At 33.7% G+C, this 18,269-nt stretch overlaps 1 protein-coding gene across 2 annotated transcripts; it reads right to left on the reverse strand.

Annotated features, from left to right (window-relative positions):
* Positions 1–1,588: 1,588 nt before the first annotated feature.
* LOC140048993 (uncharacterized) lies at positions 1,589–18,269 on the reverse strand. Of its 2 annotated transcripts, none has more exons than XM_072093802.1 (14): positions 18,154–18,269; positions 17,252–17,421; positions 16,905–17,010; positions 15,930–16,020; positions 14,860–14,999; positions 14,462–14,603; positions 13,770–13,973; positions 13,402–13,599; positions 13,202–13,297; positions 10,953–11,060; positions 10,642–10,758; positions 4,281–4,394; positions 3,511–3,609; positions 1,589–2,676 (listed from the first exon to the last, which is right to left on the reverse strand). In XM_072093802.1, the coding sequence occupies exons 2-14, from the start codon at positions 17,406–17,408 to the stop codon at positions 2,437–2,439; spliced, it is 1,812 nt and encodes a 603-aa protein (XP_071949903.1). In that variant the 5' UTR covers positions 17,409–17,421; positions 18,154–18,269; the 3' UTR covers positions 1,589–2,436. The 2 variants fall into 2 exon arrangements, with proteins under 2 accessions (XP_071949903.1, XP_071949902.1); XM_072093801.1 differs by lacking the exon at positions 18,154–18,269 and adding an exon at positions 18,071–18,151.

Genomic DNA, 18,269 nt, shown 5'->3' on the forward strand with positions numbered 1-18,269 from the left:
TGTAAGGTACCGTACTAATTATTTTGATACACCTTTATTTGCAGATGAAACTATATTTATACTTAACCCGCATGTTATATTTAGAGCTTAATAATCGTGTAAACAAATTAACAATGAATGTATTCGTCTCAACGAATAGTAGATGTCTTATATAAGTCCAGGTGGAATAGCATCCTAGGATGAGAGTGCGTCTCATTGTACTTTGTCACTCATACTTTTTCAGTTAATTTATACACAATTATGTTATTTTCTATGGAGATTGAATGAATGATTGTAGACATCTGAAAATCGATCCAAATGGTGCTTTACATATCGGAAAAAAGAATTGGGAAGAACTAAACACATTGAGACAGAATTTGTTATGCTATGATAAGAGATTTAACTCGATAGATTTATTTATTTTCTACCCCCTTCATATGTTTATATTTTTTATCATTGTTATTATTGCAAAACATACACTTGAACTGAGGAAGTGCTAGTGTTGCCCAAAAGCTCTGCATTTTATTTCTGCTTGTTTATCGTTTGATTTAGCTTTTTTATTATTTTATTTGTATCTCCATTGAGATCCATCTATCGATACCCAGAACATTGTCATTTTTTCAGATCCGTTACATTCAATAAAGTTTTTCACTTTAATTCTAATTTATTTTCTTTGATTATTTCTTTCATAAATTTAAAACAATAGTGTTAAATGACATTAACATAATGACATACACATTTATATCGTACTTACATGCGACTGCTTTCACCATCAACATTATGAGAGTGAGACTGATTCGTGTAAGACTTTGGTGTATGGTGTGTAAAATAAATATATTCAATTATGAGAACTACTGAGGAAATCATCAGAAAACACAGTACTTTCCAGCGTATAGACCTATGAAAATATTAATTTAATACATTATTTAGGCGTTGCTTTTAAGACAAAACAAAAACAAATTAGTAATTCGCCAGTTTGTTCATACTTTGCTGACAATGGCGTCCGCGTCAAGAACATGTTTTTAACCAGTCAACTGCAGCAGCTGGAAGGGTTCTGTTTTCTTACAGTTCTTTATTTTTATTCTTTCTTTCTATTGGACTTGTTTTTTTACGATGGTACCAACAAAATTCTGAAATTAATGGTAGGCGTCAATAAGTAGGTCTCATACTCATCTGATTTCTGATTTTGCTCGATCAAATTGTGTTTTATATTTAATTTTTTAATAAAGGAAAAAAGTACTTACATGTTTATATACAAATTTTAAAATGTAATTGACTGTAGTTCCTGTTTTTGTGTGGGCCAACGATGGCACTTCTCACAGCAGTTTTCAATAATCACGGGAGAACAAATGATAATGGACATTGGACTATTTTTATTGAAGAGCGACGGTCTCAATTTTATTATCAGCCCCATGTTTAATCAGGCATTTAAGGTGTGGTTATCAATAGAGGACGCAACACAAGGACGTACGCAGTTGTGTGATTGCGAAGCGTGATTTCAAGTGCGTCTTTAGAGGGGAAACGATATGGCAAAGGCAAGGAACAACATTTATTCCCTCCAATGTGCACCAGAATAACTCAACATTATACATTCATTTATCAATGGTATTTTTATTGACAATTTCCATTTCTATAAAGTTAATGATAAAATACCCACATTTTGTCATTTAAAATGTTATAAAACTTTACCTAAAATGCCTGTAGTAACAGGCATATTTTCATTTAACAAAATGCTTCCTATTTTTTTTTATTTTGAAACCCAAACCAACAGCAAACAAAAAATTCGCTATTAACTCTAGGGTTATAATTTTATCAAGTTCTTTTGTGATACAAATAATAATTGTATGGTTTATCAAATATAAATCTAGATATCATCAAACGTCTCTTAGTATTTACAATTAAAATAATTCGTAACAAATATTAGTATTGCATTTTTAAAAAAGAAGGTAACTTCAAATTGCATTGCTATTTCGTACTTATCTGTAGCTGGTATTTTATACTCTTAAATCTTAAGTACTGTATAGAAAGGTGTATAAATATTAGCGAAGGCTGTCTTTAAAATTATATTCATCACTCGCCTGAAGCCGATTTTCCAGTAGGCGAATTTGTTCCCGTGAATCGAAAGCATCAGCAATATACACATGCGTATTTATGTTTCCATCTTCCCAATACTTCTCTACGCATACGTATTAGCTGACGCCTTCGATTCACGTGAACAAATTCGCCTACTGGAAAATCGGCTTTAGTAAAGATACTTTGGTTTGCTTTAACAATTCAACTATATTATCTGTTCATTGCTATTTTCCTGATAAATTAAGTCCATCGAAATGTGCACATATCGATGCATTTACATTAATAATAATCATAAATAATGTGTAATGAAAATATTTCCTGAGGGCAGATCATGTGTATATAATTTTAAAACAAGAGAAAAAGAGCAATATTACAGTTCAACCATTACCGCTTCAACATCTCTCCTTCCTTCTGACTTTCCTCAAGTTTACATCGCAGGGTTGAAAGTGCTTCTTTCGATTTTGTAAACTTTCTGTCGATACTTCTAGATGACAATTGCAGGTGTATCTGCTGAGCAATGTAAGGAACTCGTTCTGATAAAAATGCTGTTACGTATGTGACACCGTGCGCCCCCACCAGTCGTCGCGATGGACGCAAGTACTGACGTTTCTCTACACCATTTCCCTTAAAAAGTACGTTCAATGTTACTAATAACATGTGTAGTTCTATTGGTGATGAATGAACTATAATGCAAGTGAACTCTGCAACCAAAATGGTGGCAGGAGGTTTAAAACTGAGGAGTTTCAGCTTTTCTTTTAATGTTATGTATCTATATTTCATTCATTTTATTTTATTTACAGTATTTCGTCAAGACAGAAACATAAAAAACCATAACCAAAACCAGTTACGTCAAACGGAATTGCTGTATTGAATTGCTGTATACATTTTCTCCACCTCTCTACTGGAGCAAGAACGAACACAGACACCGTAACTGTTTAAATGCTTTGTTTTAATTCATTTAGCTTTACAAACAATTTCAATGAGAAAACAAGTGAAATAGTGCGTCGGAACCAATCTCCAAGACAGAATTGAATGAAAGAATAATCCATTGCTTGTGATTGGTCAACTTACTTGGGTTGCACCTACGCCATTGCGTTGCATCCAATGGGAACCAATCTTTTAAGTCGTGTTCCACTAGAGACGCAACGCAAGCAATTTGACCAATGAACAAATAATCCATTGCTTGTGATTGGTGAACTTACTTGCGTTGCACCTACGCCATTGCGTGGCATCCAATGGGAACCAATTTTTAAGTCTTGTTCCCACTTGAGATGCGACGCAAGCGATTTGACCAATGACAGAATTGAAAGAAAGAATAATCCATTGCTTGTGATTGGTCAACTTACTTGCCTTCCATCCAATGGGAGCCAATCTTTATTATCACCTAAGATAGGTTTGGTAAGAACGATTAAGACTGGTCACATGACAATACATTAATGAGAAATAAATTGAACCTACCTTCAATTGTAATTTAATAAAAAGTTCCATTTGCTGACAACATTGTTCCCAGTTTTCACCCCTTTTCTTCATGTGTTCACGCAACTCCATTTTACACACCTAAAAGGAGATGTATTAAAACAGTTTGTATTACATTTTATACATAAATATAGATATATAAATACTATCACAACTTTTCAAAAATCAGCATTAAAATCACCTTAATGATGAAAGAAAAAAATATACACAGTAAAACAAAAACTTACAAGTAAGTAATCTGACCAATATATGAATTTTCTAAATGTGCGTACGACATTGCATTGTGTCAAAGTGATAACCAGCTTTAATTTATCATAACATCCACAAAGTATAAGCATTACTGATCATCATCACAATGGTCATTATCACAATGGTCATTATCACAATGGTCATTATCACAATGGTCATTATCACAATGGTCATTATCACAATGGTCATTATCACAATGGTCATTATCACAATGGTCATCATCACAATGGTCATCATCATTGTATAGTTAAAAAATACTACACCATTGGTTATCACCCAAATTGTGTGTGAAGTGTAAAGCTCTGTCTACACTATCAAACTTTATGTGAAAAAAAAATGTGATGTACCCATATATGGACATGATGATGACATATCACTACCATATTTGGGAACATCACATTTTTTTTGGTCAAACTAGTTTGATAATGTAGACAGAGCTTAAGTGATAAGTTATGCCAAAAAAAAGCACTTTCACATAATTTCACCACCAATGAAATCCTCACCTCAGATGTCTGTATAATATTACTGGCCAATGTTTCATCTAATCTGTATTTCAAGCACAGATGTAATGTTTCATACGCTACTTGTGTTATAGACAAACAAGCAATCTCTATAGTCTGAAAGTTGAACCAAAAACCCCTAAATTAAACCCACAAGAAATGCATGCAATACAGTATAATAAATAACACCCAGAGAAAATGGCTTGCATTAATACCGAAAGAAGAAGAGTGTGCATGTGAAGCTCTGCCTACACTGTCAAACTAGTTTGACAAAAAAAGTATCATGTGCCCAAATATGGTAGTGATATGCTTAAATATGATAATATTATGAAATCATTATGCCCATATATGGGCACATCACATTTTGTTTGTCACATAAAGTTTGATAGTGTAGACAGAGCTCAATGAAATAATATAATTTTAAATGACAGAAACATAACAAAAGAATATGTATGAATATTTATATTTCTCAGAATAAAATTATTTATAACAATAGGCCTATAAAAATGTGATAAAAACAGTGGACGAGCCAATACAATGTTATGGACAATGTGCATGTGTGTGCTCACAAAATGGTAACATTAATTTAGATAATAATTATAGGCCTATAATGTGAGCAATGGACCATCCAATACAATGTTATGGACATTGTGCATGTGTGTGCTCACAAAATGGTAACATTAATTTAGATAATAATGATAGGCCTATAATGTGAGCAATGGACCATCCAATACAATGTTATGGACATTGTGCATGTGTGTGCTCACAAAATGGTAACATTAATTTAGATAATAATGATAGGCCTATAATGTGAGCAATGAACCATCCAATACAATGTTATGGACATTGTGCATGTGTGTGCTCACAAAATGGTAACATTAATTTAGATAATAATGATAGGCCTATAATGTGAGCAATGGACCAGCCAATACAATGTTATGGACAATGTGCATGTGTGTGATCACATAATGGTAACATTAATTTAGATAATAATGATAGGCCTATAATGTGAGCAATGGACCATACAATACAATGTTATGGACATTGTGCATGTGTGTGCTCACAAAATGGTAACATTAATTTAGATAATAATGATAGGCCTATAATGTGAGCAATGGACCATACAATACAATGTTATGGACATTGTGCATGTGTGTGCTCACAAAATGGTAACATTAATTTAGATAATAATGATAGGCCTATAATGTGAGCAATGGACCATACAATACAATGTTATGGACATTGTGCATGTGTGTGCTCACAAAATGGTAACATTAATTTAGATAATAATGATAGGCCTATAATGTGAGCAATGGACCAGCCAATACAATGTTATGGACAATGTGCATGTGTGTGCTCACATAATGGTAATATTAATTTAGATAATAATGATAGGCCTATAATGTGAGCAATGGACCAGCCAATACAATGTTATGGACAATGTGCATGTGTGTGATCACATAATGGTAATATTAATTTAGATAATAATGATAGGCCTATAATGTGAGCAATGGACCAGCCAATACAATGTTATGGACATTGTGCATGTGTGTGCTCACAAAATGGTAACATTAATTTAGATAATAATGATAGGCCTATAATGTGAGCAATGGACCAGCCAATACAATGTTATGGACAATGTGCATGTGTGTGCTCACAAAATGGTAACATTAATTTAGATAATAATGATAGGCCTATAATGTGAGCAATGGACCATACAATACAATGTTATGGACATTGTGCATGTGTGTGCTCACAAAATGGTAATATTAATTTAGATAATAATGATAGGCCTATAATGTGAGCAATGGACCAGCCAATACAATGTTATGGACATTGTGCATGTGTGTGCTCACAAAATGGTAACATTAATTTAGATAATAATGATAGGCCTATAATGTGAGCAATGGACCAGCCAATACAATGTTATGGACAATGTGCATGTGTGTGATCACATAATGGTAACATTAATTTAGATAATAATGATAGGCCTATAATGTGAGCAATGGACCATACAATACAATGTTATGGACATTGTTCATGTGTGTGCTCACACAATGGTAACATTAATTTAGATAATAATGATAGGCCTATAATGTGAGCAATGGACCAGCCAATACAATGTTATGGACATTGTGCATGTGTGTGATCACATAATGGTAACATTAATTTAGATAATAATGATAGGCCTATAATGTGAGCAATGGACCAGCCAATACAATGTTATGGACAATGTGCATGTGTGTGATCACATAATGGTAACATTAATTTAGATAATAATGATAGGCCTATAATGTGAGCAATGGACCAGCCAATACAATGTTATGGACATTGTGCATGTGTGTGCTCACAAAATGGTAACATTAATTTAGATAATAATGATAGGCCTATAATGTGAGCAATGGACCAGCCAATACAATGTTATGGACATTGTGCATGTGTGTGCTCACAAAATGGTAACATTAATTTAGATAATAATGATAGGCCTATAATGTGAGCAATGGACCAGCCAATACAATGTTATGGACATTGTGCATGTGTGTGATCACGAAATGGTAACATTAATTTAGATAATAATGATAGGCCTATAATGTGAGCAATGGACCAGCCAATACAATGTTATGGACATTGTGCATGTGTGTGATCACATAATGGTAACATTAATTTAGATAATAATGATAGGCCTATAATGTGAGCAATGGACCATACAATACAATGTTATGGACATTGTGCATGTGTGTGCTCACAAAATGGTAACATTAATTTAGATAATAATGATAGGCCTATAATGTGAGCAATGGACCATACAATACAATGTTATGGACATTGTTCATGTGTGTGCTCACAAAATGGTAACATTAATTTAGATAATAATGATAGGCCTATAATGTGAGCAATGGACCATCCAATACAATGTTATGGACAATGTGCATGTGTGTGCTCACAAAATGGTAATATTAATTTAGATAATAATGATAGGCCTATAATGTGAGCAATGGACCAGCCAATACAATGTTATGGACATTGTGCATGTGTGTGCTCACAAAATGGTAATATTAATTTAGATAATAATGATAGGCCTATAATGTGAGCAATGGACCATACAATACAATGTTATGGACAATGTGCATGTGTGTGCTCACAAAATGGTAACATTAATTTAGATAATAATGATAGGCCTATAATGTGAGCAATGGACCATACAATACAATGTTATGGACATTGTGCATGTGTGTGCTCACGAAATGGTAACATTAATTTAGATAATAATGATAGGCCTATAATGTGAGCAATGGACCAGCCAATACAATGTTATGGACATTGTGCATGTGTGTGCTCACGAAATGGTAACATTAATTTAGATAATAATGATAGGCCTATAATGTGAGCAATGGACCAGCCAATACAATGTTATGGACAATGTGCATGTGTGTGCTCACAAAATGGTAACATTAATTTAGATAATAATGATAGGCCTATAATGTGAGCAATGGACCAGCCAATACAATGTTATGGACATTGTGCATGTGTGTGCTCACAAAATGGTAACATTAATTTAGATAATAATTATAGGCCTATAATGTGAGCAATGGACCAGCCAATACAATGTTATGGACATTGTGCATGTGTGTGCTCACAAAATGGTAACATTAATTTAGATAATAATTATAGGCCTATAATGTGAGCAATGGACCAGCCAATACAATGTTATGGACATTGTGCATGTGTGTGCTCACAAAATGGTAACAATAATTTAGATAATAATTATAGGCCTATAATGTGAGCAATGGACCATACAATACAATGTTATGGACATTGTGCATGTGTGTGCTCACATAATGGTAACATTAATTTAGATAATAATGATAGGCCTATAATGTGAGCAATGGACCAGCCAATACAATGTTATGGACAATGTGCATGTGTGTGATCACATAATGGTAACATTAATTTAGATAATAATGATAGGCCTATAATGTGAGCAATGGACCATACAATACAATGTTATGGACATTGTGCATGTGTGTGCTCACATAATGGTAACATTAATTTAGATAATAATGATAGGCCTATAATGTGAGCAATGGACCATACAATACAATGTTATGGACATTGTGCATGTGTGTGCTCACAAAATGGTAACATTAATTTAGATAATAATGATAGGCCTATAATGTGAGCAATGGACCATCCAATACAATGTTATGGACATTGTGCATGTGTGTGCTCACAAAATGGTAACATTAATTTAGATAATAATTATAGGCCTATAATGTGAGCAATGGACCATACAATACAATGTTATGGACATTGTGCATGTGTGTGCTCACAAAATGGTAACATTAATTTAGATAATAATTATAGGCCTATAATGTGAGCAATGGACCAGCCAATACAATGTTATGGACATTGTGCATGTGTGTGCTCACAAAATGGTAACATTAATTTAGATAATAATTATAGGCCTATAATGTGAGCAATGGACCATCCAATACAATGTTATGGACATTGTTCATGTATGTTCTCACATCAGTAACATTTATTAAGATAATAATGATACAATTAATCTTCTAGTATAATCAAAAGTTTAGATATACATAGCCATTGACAAGAGAATTTGCTGTATCTTTGTGGTATAATGACTAATAATAATGACTGGGAACGAAGTGCATATAACAGAACATATAAGTATATACTACAACATCTCATTGTGTATAAAGAATGGGAACGAATTACATATAACAATACATATAACTACATACTAAAAATATCTCATTGTGTATAAAGAATGGAAAGTAATGGACAGTAACAGTACACTATTAGAGTTAACTGAAAACAGGACAACATTTAGCTACACAATGTGTTAACTGAAAACAGGACAACATTTAGCTACACAATGTGTTAACTGAAAACAGGACAACATTTAGCTACACAATGTGTTAACTGAAAACAGGACAACATTTAGCTACACAATGTGTTAACTGAAAACAGGACAACATTTAGCTACACAATGTGTTAACTGAAAACAGGACAACATTTAGCTACACAATGTGTTAACTGAAAACAGGACAACATTTAGCTACACAATGTGTTAACTGAAAACAGGACAACATTTAGCTACACAATGTGTTAACTGAAAACAGGACAACATTTAGCTACACAATGTGTTAACTGAAAACAGGACAACATTTAGCTACACAATGTGTTAACTGAAAACAGGACAACATTTAGCTACACAATGTGTTTAGAAAAGTAACAAATGTTAAGTCATAAGGATATTATGAACATATAACCCATTATGTGTGTGTTTGTTTGTATAAAAGAAAAGGTTATAATATTGTAGGTATGAAACACGTTATCTAATCTATTTAAGTACTTATTACTTAAAGATTTATGTAAGGTAGGCCTATAATCATTATGTTATAGATATTTATATATAATATAACATGAACTAAACATTATAGACTTAGTACATTAAAATATATACTAATAGCAAAATCCACCTAAATACTAATTAATGTATGTTAAACAAGATCAAGAAATATAATAAAGTGTGATTACTGTAATGATAAATAAACAACTATTTACATAATGTTCATGATTGAATAAGTATGTGTGCTTAGTGTACTGTGTTAGTACGTGTTTATGAAAATACACTAGTGAAAGGAAATCTAAATATATGTGCATAGTTTAATTGTACAATATACAGTACATAATGTTGGTGAACACTTGTACATGTATGTACATTGACCCAATTTAATGTACCATGTTTAATATTAACATAATGTACATTCAACAAACATTCATGTGCCCTGTCATCAAATGTACTTAATTCATGTACTACGTTAAATACATGGATGCACATAAACATACATTCATTTACCCTGTTATCCACAAATGTTAATGTATGCACAAAAACATACTGTACATTAATGTAACCTGTTATCCACAAATGCATAAACATACATGCACATAAACATACATCCATTTACCCTGTTATCCACAAATGTTAATGTATGCACAAAAACATACTGTACATTAATGTAACCTGTTATTAACAAATGTTAATGCATAAACATACATGCACATAAACATACTGTACATTAATGTAACCTGTTATTAACAAATGCATAAACATACATGCACATAAACATACATCCATTTACCCTGTTATCCACAAATGTTAATGTATGCACAAAAACATACTGTACATTAATGTAACCTGCATAAACATACATGCACACATTCATTTACCCTGTTATCTACAAATGTTAATGTATGCACCACAAATAAATTCATGTTTCCATGTTATCACAAATGTTTGTGAACATTAATGTTACTGAATACTCAAATGATTGTTCACCTTAGAATCAACAATGTCTTGAATGCCTGCTAATATCTCTGGTGGAGCAACATCTTCTAGTTGTTTCTTTAGTTTTCGAAAGCTGGACATGTTTTCATGGTAAAAATCAAATTTACACTAGAAAAGAAAATCATTTATAAATATTTACAGTATGTGTATTATTTATATATTGCAAATATGTTAACCCCAGTCGTCTAGAGGCATAATGCAGTGGAATTGAGATTGTCAGTTGATTCCAACTTGGGAACAACCTCAAGCAAACTAAGTCATCTCCACACAATTTTGCTGTAAAAGTAATTTTAAATCATTACCTTCATTATACTACTTGCTAGTTTTACTTGTATGTTACTTGACGGCTTGAGTTGTTTAAGACAGCTTACACACATAACAAATTTGTTGAAGTGGTCCATAAGATCACCCTGTAAACAGACCAAGCTAATTACTAATTGTAAGTATAGTAAGTTTTAGTACTACAGACTAGCCTGATCCAAGTCTAATACTAATGTTGCTTACATTGCTTCCTCTACTTGCTTGCAATGACATTATCAGGCTTACCAAATCTATACTATTACCTTACCTGTGCATACTTAGATCTAGACTGACCTTACCTGTGCATACTTAGATCTAGACTGACCTTACCTGTGCATACTTAGATCTAGACTGACCTTACCTGTGCATACTTAGATCTAGACTGACCTTACCTGTGCATACTTAGATCTATACTGACCTAACCTGTGCATACTTAGATCTAGACTGACCTTACCTGTGCATACTTAGATCTAGACTGACCTTACCTGTGCATACTTAGATCTAGACTGACCTTACCTGTGATACTTAGATCTAGACTGACCTTACCTGTGCATACTTAGATCTAGACTGACCTTACCTGTGCATACTTAGATCTATACTGACCTTACCTGTGCATACTTAGATCTAGACTGACCTTACCTGTGCATACTTAGATCTAGACTGACATTACCTGTGCATACTTAGATCTAGACTGACCTTACCTGTGCATACTTAGATCTAGACCGACCTTACCTGTGCATACTTAGATCTAGACTGACCTTACCTGTGCATACTTAGATCTATACTGACCTTACCTGTGCATACTTAGATCTAGACTGACCTTACCTGTGCATACTTAGATCTAGACTGACCTTACCTGTGATACTTAGATCTAGACTGACCTTACCTGTGCATACTTAGATCTATACTGACCTTACCTGTGCATACTTAGATCTAGACTGACCTTACCTGTGCATACTTAGATCTAGACTGACCTTACCTGTGATACTTAGATCTAGACTGACCTTACCTGTGCATACTTAGATCTATACTGACCTTACCTGTGCATGCTTAGATCTATACTGACCTTACCTGTGCATACTTAGATCTATACTGACGTTACCTGTGCATACTTAGATCTAGACTGACCTTACCTGTGCATACTTAGATCTATACTGTCCTTACCTGTGCATACTTAGATCTATACTGACCTAACCTGTGCATACTTAGATCTAGACTGACCTTACATGTGCATACTTAGATCTAGACTGACCTTACCTGTGCATACTTAGATCTAGACTGACCTTACCTGTGCATACTTAGATCTAGACTGACCTTACCTGTGCATACTTAGATCTAGACTGACCTTACCTGTGCATACTTAGATCTATACTGACCTAACCTGTGCATACTTAGATCTATACTGACCTTACCTGTGATACTTAGATCTAGACTGACCTTACCTGTGCATACTTAGATCTAGACTGACCTTACCTGTGCATACTTAGATCTAGAATGACCTTACCTGTGCATACTTAGATCTAGACTGACCTTACCTGTGCATACTTACAGTAGATCTATACTGACCTTACCTGTGCATACTGTTTTTGTCATGACTTTTTTTTATTTTATTTAATAATTATATACAAATGTATTTTTTTCTTATGTTTATGGGTCTTGCGTGACAAGTATTCTCTTCTTGCAAGATCCTCTATTAATGGTATTTTTTGTATTTTCTCATTATAAATTATCATTCTTTTTTATTGTATTGTTATACCATTGATAGAAACTAATAAATGTTGAATTATTATTATTATACTTAGTTCTATACTGACCTTACATGTGCAAACTTAGATCTAGACTGACCTTACCTGTGCATACTTAGATCTAGACTGACCTTACCTGTGCATACTTAGATCTATACTGACCTTACCTGTGCAAACTTAGATCTAGACTGACCTTACCTGTGCATACTTAGATCTATACTGATCTTACCTGTGATACTTAGATCTAGACTGACCTTACCTGTGCATACTTAGATCTATACTGACCTTACCTGTGCATACTTAGATCTAGACTGACCTTACCTGTGCATACTTAGATCTATACTGACCTTACCTGTGCAAACTTAGATCTAGACTGACCTTACCTGTGCATACTTAGATCTATACTGATCTTACCTGTGATACTTAGATCTAGACTGACCTTACCTGTGCATACTTAGATCTATACTGATCTTACCTGTGATACTTAGATCTAGACTGACCCTTACCTGTGCTTTGGCTAGGGACTGCATATTGCTGCGATTGGTTGGAAGAGAACGAGGACTGGCTGATGTTATCTCTAATCCATCTACTAACTGCTTGTACTGTAATAAAATAAGTTCAGTCAGTAAAGTTCAGAAGAAGGTTGCACATATGAAATCATCTGAAGTAAGCAAATGTAAAACCATTATAGTCAAGTCAAACGTACCTTTGGCAACTGGTCATCAATTTTAGATTGTACTTTATCAATATTTTCATGAATGGTAAACAGTTTTGTCATAGATTCCAGCGTGAGTCCTTCTTGCTCAGCCTTTTGGGCTTCCAATAACTGAAGATTCTCCAGCATTGGTTTACAAAAATTGCATATGCGTAAGTAACAGTGGATGTCTGGCTCCTTAGATGGGCACTGAAACACAAAAGCATATACAATACTACCAAAACGCCACACTTAAATGCTACAAAGATCTTTTAGCTTAGGTGCAGTCAGAGTTTAACCAGGGGCCGTATTCACCAATGTTAACCACCAAAAAGTCTAAATTTGAGTATTTAAATCATTGTATAATTGATATGACTTACTCCAGTAACTTTGATTATAGCCCAGCAGGGCTCATTTCCAAACCGATCTCGCTCATGTTGGTCAGCTACAAACAGAAGCAAGTCACGACTGGAACAGCTATGACAAGTCACAATGCCACAAACCCGACAATTATGTTTCGGATTTGCAAGATTGAAAATCTTCTTACAAGTTTGTACAGTACATGTTTGCCGGGAATCCTTAATCTATAATGTTTTCACTACAAATGTTTTTATCATGATAGAAGTTCAGAAAAACTATTATTTTTTAAATTGATTACAATAGAAACTTAGTTAATGAAAAGGAAAATAAATTACAATAAAGGTGGGTGACTCCCACAAAAGATAATGTAAGATAAGATAAGACAATAATAATAATATAATATAATTTAATAACATTTTCTACAATGATATTGCCTGTGAGGATATATTTTGGGAATATATACAAATTCACAACATTTTCAGGTCAAAGGTAACTAATACAGTAAACCTTCCAAATACCAAACACCATGTGTGTGTATGTCTGGATTTTTCAGAAATTCTGGTACAGTATTCTGAGTTTTGACTTCTTAGACTCTCAAGAAAACTTATTTTGTGAAAGTTTAAAGTTGTCAGAGAACCAGTATTGGTAGAGTCAACTAACTATCATTTTCAGGTTGATATACAGATGCCCATACAGTATAAAAACAACATACCATCCAAGTTTTAGCCCTTTGCCATGATGGTGTATCAGATTTACTGATCAGTCCCTGTACTTTGTCTTTTAAACTTTTGTCTTTTGCTAAACTTCCTTTGAAGCCACAAATTAATCTGTTAATTTCACGATTAATCTGGAAACTGTAAAATGTAAATATTTCTCAGTTGTTAAAAGTGATTTTCTTTTTGTTGTTACAGAACCTGATATTGATTGTAATGTATTCTATATAAAGTACATTACAAGACAGTACTTCTATGACACAATAAGGTGGAATAGAAGTCAACGATCCATGACAATTAGATTAAATATGAGTGGATGATAGAATGTTTAGCCTTGAAATCTCTTTAAAAATTTCTTTTTTTCTATTTTAAGACCAGACATTTTTGACCAACATACCTTTTTCTAATGCCAACTTGGATTTCCTTAGAACTCAATTCTCTGCATTGACTTGCTTGTCGAAGATCCATAAAAAAAGATTTCCACAAACGAACTTGTCCAACCTCTTGAGGTTCAGAGCTGAAGCAAACTTCACATACCTACCAATAATTAATGAAAAGAAAATGACATGCAATCATTAGTGCTAGTTCTAAAAGTTTTCTTTAGCATCAGTAAATGAATTACTATTAAGTAGAAAATAATACATTATATCTACTGTACAATGAGATCTTCAAAATGATCATATCGTCTGTTTTTAACCTGAGGATATTGAACAAAATTAAATTAAGCATACTCTCACAGAACCAATTTTAAGGAATACAATTTGCACTCTCAAAACTGTCTTACATTGAGGGCAGTCTTTCATATTTCAGCACAGAGCCATATATAGAGAGAGTTTCGACATTGAATGGATTAGAAGCCGTGTTTGTGTCCAACTATGCCTATGTAGCGTATGGAGTTGAGTCTTTTGTTTTGAAAAAATGTATAACATCAAAAGGCCTTAACTATCGAATTTAATATCAAACAATCACTTTATGATTGCGTTATTATCTTATCTTATAATCTTAAATTCGATATTTAAAGCCTTGTGAATGTTATACATTTTTTAAGCAAATGACTCGACTCCATACGCTACAAAGGCATAGTTGGGCACAAACATGGTCGGCGTGCACACCACGTGACTTTCTAAAATCCATGAACGCAATGCCGTAACTCTCTCTATATATGGCTCTGTTTCAGCATTATCTGTGTCATCATAACATGTAAATATTAAAATCCAAGTACTGTACAATACATACTTTACTGGAGAAAGTATAAGCACTTACTCCTTCTCACTTTTGTATGTACCAAACATGATATCTTTGATGCAATTACTCATTCCCTCTATATTTATAGAGCGGCGAGTGGTTAGCACACTTGACTATCAAACAGAAATACACAGGTTCAAATCCTAAGAAGAAGGACTCCACGTTTATTAAGCTGTGACTGAGTATCTGGTTTAAAATATTAAGTAAGATTGTGAACTAAACCTGGTACATGCGACCATTGGGATCATATTCAGCTAATGATGAAAGCTTTCTTTGGTATCTTAGACAAGACTTGCAAAATACTTCACCACATCTTAAAGATAAAAAGTAAAGCCTTGTCTACACTATCATCGTGTCCATTATATGGACATGATGATGTCATATCAGAACCATATTTGGGAATATCACTACCATATTTGGGCACATCACACTTTTTTAAATCAAACTAGTTTGATAGTGTAGAAAGTGCTTAAAGCCCCATTCCCTACGTTTTTTAGATCTAATTTAAGATCACAGACTATATTTAATGTAAAAATAATACTATATGGTCCTATTGCGATAACTTTTTTCGTCTTTAAACGGTTAAAAATGTGAAAAATAAATCGATTTTAATAATTATAGCGGCCCGCTATAAATCCCAAAATGCATTGCGCGCGGATTGATATTTTTGTTTTTCACCTGTAATTCACCCACTTTTCGATCGATCGTGAAGCCAAAACAAATGGAAGACTCCTAACTTTTCCGCGAAAATACCGGGTTTTCCCCAATTTGTATCAACGGAGTCTGGCAAAAATAGAAAGACAATTAATGCAGCAACTATACAACGTCAGGCTAGGTATATAGCTAGCGTACGATGTTCGTACGTTACCGATGTTTACCAGCTAGGCCTACAAAACTAAGCCTAGCTAGGCTAGGCCTGAGACCGTCCACGAGAGGTCGATCGCCGCGAGCTACTTAGGTAGTGCATTGTTTCTCACTTTTTATCATAATTTACCATAAAACGTACATTTAAGACAAGGAATGACATGGTTTAATGTTTTTAAAGTGATATATATATAGACAAGAGTTTGAAACAAGAAAAAAACCTATCTTTAATGAGTTATTTAAAAATTGATTTTTAACCTGAAAAACAATCATAGGGTATCTCACCTTACTGTACATGATAAAGTATAAAAACAAGTAAAATAAGCAACATACTTCCTGCAATGATGTTTGCGGCGAGTGATATTAAAATTCTTCGCACAGGTACGGTTAACACATTTAGAGCGTTCAACTCCACTTATCCAATGGAGTTTAGTTATTTCTGAAAACAAATATAAATATGACAAAAATATAGACCGTTTGAAATCAAAAAGATTGAATTTGAAAGACAGTGGAATTGAATTTGAACTCCCTTTTCTTTGATTTAACTTGACCCATGTTCACATAATTTTCAATTCATTTAAATGGGTTTCATCAGCTGCAAGGGTTACCCCTTCTCTAAAATAAAGTTATTATTTATCATCAAATATTACTACTACTGTACTACTCTTAACACATAGTACCTGATGCCCAATCTTCTCCCTTGTCTCCTGTCTCATGTTGCCGTAACAACGTGTCTACCTTTCCCTGTACATCATGCCACTGCGATGCTTCTGCTGCTACACTAGGTTTTTCATTTGTTGCCCAAGGATCAACAAAGCCACTTTGTATCATATTCATAGTCGATCTGGAGCTGTTAAAACAAAAGTTTGTTTGTCTGTTTTTATTGATTTACACCAGAATAAAATAATAAGTACGAAATAATTTGACTGGTTGGCAAATAAGAACTTAATTACAAGCTTACCCAATAATTAGAATTAAAAACAAACTATTAATTAAATGTTAGCAATGATGTATTGTATGCATTACATTTTGACATGTGGGGCGCGCCATACTGTACACAACTTTTCATACCACCGGGTCCGAAATGACCATTGCCGACCCAACATACATCTTTACTGCGGATCTCCATCCATGGTCCATGATATACCTACCGTGGTTAGATAGTTAGTAGATAGGGCCTAGCATATAATTATTTTATAGAGATATTATCACTAGGCCTATACAGTATCTCTATTGGCCTAGCTAGGCCTACCTAGTAGTATTATTATTAATATTAAACCACCTCAGCATCTTCTAGTGAGTAGGCTTAGCCTATTATATCTAGCTCAAATATGACACTGTAAACACTAGTAACAGCTACTATTACGTACTAACTAAGCCTAGGCCTAGGCCTAGGCTAGTACTAATATTAATAATAATATATCCTGTAATTATATAAAGGCTAGCCTAGGCCTAGTAGACTAGGCTAGTAGTAGGTAGTCTTTGTTGTGTTGTCTTACCAAGTAGGCCTACTTTTATAATAATTTTGCCATCTTTCTAGTGTGAACATTTCTTTTCATTTACTCACTCTAGACCTGCCTACCTTTCGTTATTGCCGTTTTTATCTTCTGGAAATTCCAGAATTTCTGGCAGAAGGCGGAAACAACTATAATTTCATTTTTTCAGGTTTTTTTGTAGTTAATATGATGCATGGGGGTG

This window comes from Antedon mediterranea, chromosome 5, assembly GCF_964355755.1.
Source record: "Antedon mediterranea chromosome 5, ecAntMedi1.1, whole genome shotgun sequence".
Lineage (NCBI taxonomy): Eukaryota > Metazoa > Echinodermata > Crinoidea > Comatulida > Antedonidae > Antedon > Antedon mediterranea.

What these genes read in the sequence shown, in the direction of transcription:
- LOC140048993 (XM_072093801.1), bottom strand. Translation starts at nt 18,120, where the DNA reads ATGTTCACACTAGAAAGATGGCAAAATTATTATAAAAGTAGGCCTACT. An exon ending in CCAATGGTCGCATGTACCAG is followed by an intron (nt 15,000 to 15,929) that starts GTTTAGTTCACA and finishes AATTATTGGTAG; the next exon opens with GTATGTGAAGTTTGCTTCAG. An exon ending in CAAGTTGGCATTAGAAAAAG is followed by an intron (nt 14,604 to 14,859) that starts GTATGTTGGTCA and finishes TACATTTTACAG; the next exon opens with TTTCCAGATTAATCGTGAAA.